A 4,434-nucleotide genomic window follows, 5' to 3' on the forward strand; every position below is an offset into this window, starting at 1 on the left:
CAATCGATGAAATCCTATGGTTACTGTCGTATTCGTACGAGACTTTGGTAGTTTTTTTTTGTGGATGGCAAGTACGATAAAAACGCAAATTTAAAGTACTTAAATAAAAGTTTAGTCAGACAGATTACATTTTGTACTTAGTAGATAGATAGAATATTCTTTATTTGTACACATTAGTACCTTATTTTCTCATTCTCATTTAAATTTAATGTTTTTGACTGGGTGTAAGTGTTAGCAGCTCACTTCGACATTGTAAGTCTGGCCAGACACACAGAGTACGCAGAGGCTACAGTCACCTTATTGACAGCACTGACAGTGACTTACGTCATTGTTTTTGATTTTGACAGCTTTGATTTGTATTTATTTCAGAATATTCAGAATTTTTATGTGCATTTTCTAAGTATTTTTTGTAATAAATAAAGCTCAATAAAATGGAGCTCCAAGATATCTATTACAATAAACAAGAGTACGTGGAAACGGTAAGATCAGCGTGCAGACTCACCAAGACCGAATTATATTTTTTTACTGATTGAACCTTACAGACCTAATTTTCAACTTTCAGGCTTCTGGAAACAAAGTTAGCCGACAAACCGTGCTTTGCGGATCGCAAAACATAGTTTTACATGGAAAAGTTATTGTTCAAAGTGATGCAATCATAAGAGGAGACTTGGCCAATGTGAAAACTGGTAGATTTTGTATCATCAGTAAAAAGTCTGTGATACGACCTCCATTCAAAAAATTTAGTAAAGGGTAAATAATAAACCTAAACCACCTAACAAATAAACGCAGTGTAACATAGCCACAAGCTATCTGTGTCTTTTGCTACTTGAATAAAACACTATCAGCCATTACTCAACTCCGCTCTGCCAACTCACATTAAAACTGTTTATTTGGGCCATTATTTTATTTTGGGTACAATTTGGCATACTTTTACAGATATTTTTTTCAAAAATAAACTTCTTATTAATTAACCTTTCAATATTTATTTATGTTAATTAACATTTATATTATTCATTAAATACATTTGCAGCGATGTTTTCTTGCTATTTCTTAAAGTTATTGACGTTTAATCGAGGAATGATGAGAAAAAAATACTACTGCGTTACTTTCATACAAAATTATGTTTTATTGTTAGGAACATATATTTTGGTTCGTAAACATATACCAGATAAAAAGTAAGAAAAAAAACATTAATCTAACAGTTTAAATTACAAAATATTCTCAGTTTTGTTATTCATTCTATAATAAAGTTTCCCACTGCGTTACCAATCAATAAGTTTTAATGCAATACTTTTCGAAAAAAGGACAAAATAATCATAATTTTTTGCTCAAGGTTTTAGAAATAGCTCTAAATAAGGTGAATTATAATTATTATATTTAGTTTAACATTCTTTCTAATATAGAGTAGCTAAAATGTTTGTGAATACTCTCAGGAAGCGAGGGACAAATGGATAACGCTGTGGTTAATTGGTAACACAGTGGTATTTCAATCACAATCTTTATACTTTCTTCAATTAAAACTAATCATAATGTGAAAAAAACTATCAAACTAAAATTAACAGAACTCTTTGTTTAATAACAAATATTAAAATCGCTGAAAATATAACAACTTAATACTAAGAAATATTTCTCATTTTTTTTGCCTATAAAGCCGTTGTTTTTCAGCCGCTGTTTACGCCATTGAGTCTGAAATGTTATACTGTAACAATATAATATGCTCAAATGTTATATTTGTACCATAAATTGAGTAACAGATACCTGAAAACTATAAGAAAAACCCCTGAGTTACTATAGCTACAACTGCGTTACTGAAAAAGTAACGAAGTGTAGCGGTAACGCAGTTGTAAAACAATAACCTATTTGAAGTTAGTACTTAAATGAATACACATACATGGGATATCAAAATGCCCTCATAATTGTTACTAATTATTACATATATTGCATGAAATAAAATAATAAATATCTATAAAACTCACCGTATGTCGCCGGTAACTCAGTGGCGTCACAATAAATACACGCGCTTCTCTCCAGGACTCTCATCCGAAAGACTTGGTCATTTTATCCGTCCCGCTCTCCTTCCTGCACTCCGATACAAATACACAGCCATTCAAATGATCTTAGGTGTAAGAAAGTGAAAAAAAGTTTATTTATGATTGAGTTTCCTAGGGTAACCTAGTGTAGCAGTATTTTTGCTTAGGCTTGGGGACTCGGCCAGGAATATTAATTCTCCCATAATATGTTCATATAAAATCATGATTATTACCGTGAAGTAAAGTTTAAAAAATGACATATTCGTTATAATATTCAAAAAAATTGTTTCCATAATATTTTTTTACACACGTTGTGCTTGTTTCATATGACTCGCTCCGAGGGACAGACAATTTTTGTATGAAAAACAATTGCGTTACCAAAAACAACAACAGAGTTACCGTAATTTGTAAATAAATAAAGTATTTTACATAAATTCATTATATTTTCTGTGACCGGTGTCTTATTTAATTGCTACAGACGGTAGCTATATTCCTGAATTTCATTATTTAATTTTTTAAAAATGTTTCTTTGTAGGGGACCGACAATGGTCCCTAAAATAAAATAATGGCCCATTTAATCACTTTCAGTGTTGCCTTCTTTCCACTACAAATGGGAGACCATGTATTTATTGGTGAAAATACAGTTGTCAATGCTGCAGTGGTTGGTTCATATGTTTACATCGGCAAAAATGTAGTAATTGTAAGTATCTATCTATACTTGTTACTTAATTTTGATTGGTAATTGTTCAAATAGGTTAGACCAAACAATCAATTTAAAAGAAACCTTATCTAACTCTTGGAATGCCAGAGCACAAATCAACATAAAACTTTATAAAAATTGAATTGTGTCTGATTTCCCAGCATTATAAAAACAGACATAAGTACATTAGAAACCAAGGTGGCAGGCAGAGTAGTTATAAAATATGTATAAGTTGACTAGTCTTAACTAAAAATAATTACCTATCATAATGTCCATTCATAAATTTCATTTAATTCCTTACCTTTTTAAACTTAAATAATTATTACTATCACTTTATAATAATGGCACATTTATCCAATTCCAGGGAAGACGGTGTATCCTGAAAGACTGCTGTATGATAGAAGACAACTCAGTGCTGCCTGCCGAGACTGTTGTACCATCATTTGCAAGATACTCGGGCAGTCCAGCACGCCTCATCACAACCTTACCCGAAGCCATGCCCGACCTCATGACAGAGTTCACAAAGAACTATTACCAACATTTCCTTCCTACAACACCTAAGTAGAAATGTAATAAATAATTTATGGAAATATAGAGTGAAGGATGATATATTGCTTAAAAGCACATCATTATAATGTGTATGGAAAGATTTGTACAATCACTGCATTTAGTTTTATTGTTTTGCTAAATTATTACAATACTTAATTATTTCAAGTAACTTTACTGAAGTATTTGTATTCTGTACTAATACGTATAATAATAGGTATATTAAAAGACTAAAGTATTTTATAGTTTTTTATCCAATATGCTAAGTTTAAAATAATGAGCTACTTATGTACATTAATGATACTTACCAAGATGAATAAAATTTTAAAACCCTACTGGTATTGTATTTTATGCTGGTGAACTGCCATACATCACTCAATTCGCTTATCATTGTCGGCGTGATACTGTACGAAGTATTACGGTAGGTGTATCGGCTATCGAATATTCAAGGCGGTACCAAATTGTGTTAGCTGTTTACTTATTGGAAATGCAGACAACCTGAGAGCCATAAAAAATATACAATAAGTGCTTAGTAACTAAGTAAGTATGCTATAAGTATCAGATAATATTAAGGGACCACTTCCTATATGGAAACCATGCAGGCACTAACATAGAAGAACGCCACTTAGCCTGAATAAAATCAAATCATGATTTATTGACACTATTAGATAATCAAGGAACATTGCCTTTTGTCTGGTTGTCGTTTATTTAATAACTAAGTATGTATTTGTGTAGATATATCAGCTGTCCGACACCCATATTACACTCTTTGCCTAGCTTTGGGTCGGACGGTCGTCTGTGAGATGTCCCCAGTACTTCTCCAACATCCAACGAACATAAGTACCTACTTCTCTAGAACAAACGTGAATCCTGCAGCATGATTCTCAGAACACACATAAAGCTGCGTACAGACCGGCCCAACGAAGGCCAACGAACGGGTTTCGTTGGCCTTCGTTTCTGCAATCTGCCCTGTATTATGTATGATAAATATCCATCGTTGGGATAACCGTTGGCGTTCGTTGGGCGTTCGCTGGCCCGGTGTGTACGCAGCTTTAAACTCAAAATAATGAGCAAAATGTGAGCAAAGAATTTTACCGTAATAACGTTCCATTCCATAGGACTCGATATACTTAGGTACTGCGTGTAAACGAGCGTCGA

At 32.7% G+C, this 4,434-nt stretch overlaps 1 protein-coding gene across 1 annotated transcript; it reads left to right on the forward strand.

Moving 5' to 3' along the window:
* The first annotated feature begins 343 nt into the window (after positions 1-343).
* LOC105393783 (dynactin subunit 5) lies at positions 344-3,611 on the forward strand. The gene is made up of 4 exons (XM_011565582.3): positions 344-479; positions 563-750; positions 2,619-2,730; positions 3,095-3,611. The coding sequence occupies exons 1-4, from the start codon at positions 432-434 to the stop codon at positions 3,293-3,295; spliced, it is 549 nt and encodes a 182-aa protein (XP_011563884.1). The 5' UTR covers positions 344-431; the 3' UTR covers positions 3,296-3,611.
* Positions 3,612-4,434: the final 823 nt, after the last annotated feature.

Source organism: Plutella xylostella, chromosome 8, assembly GCF_932276165.1.
Source record: "Plutella xylostella chromosome 8, ilPluXylo3.1, whole genome shotgun sequence".
NCBI classification, from domain to species: domain Eukaryota; kingdom Metazoa; phylum Arthropoda; class Insecta; order Lepidoptera; family Plutellidae; genus Plutella; species Plutella xylostella.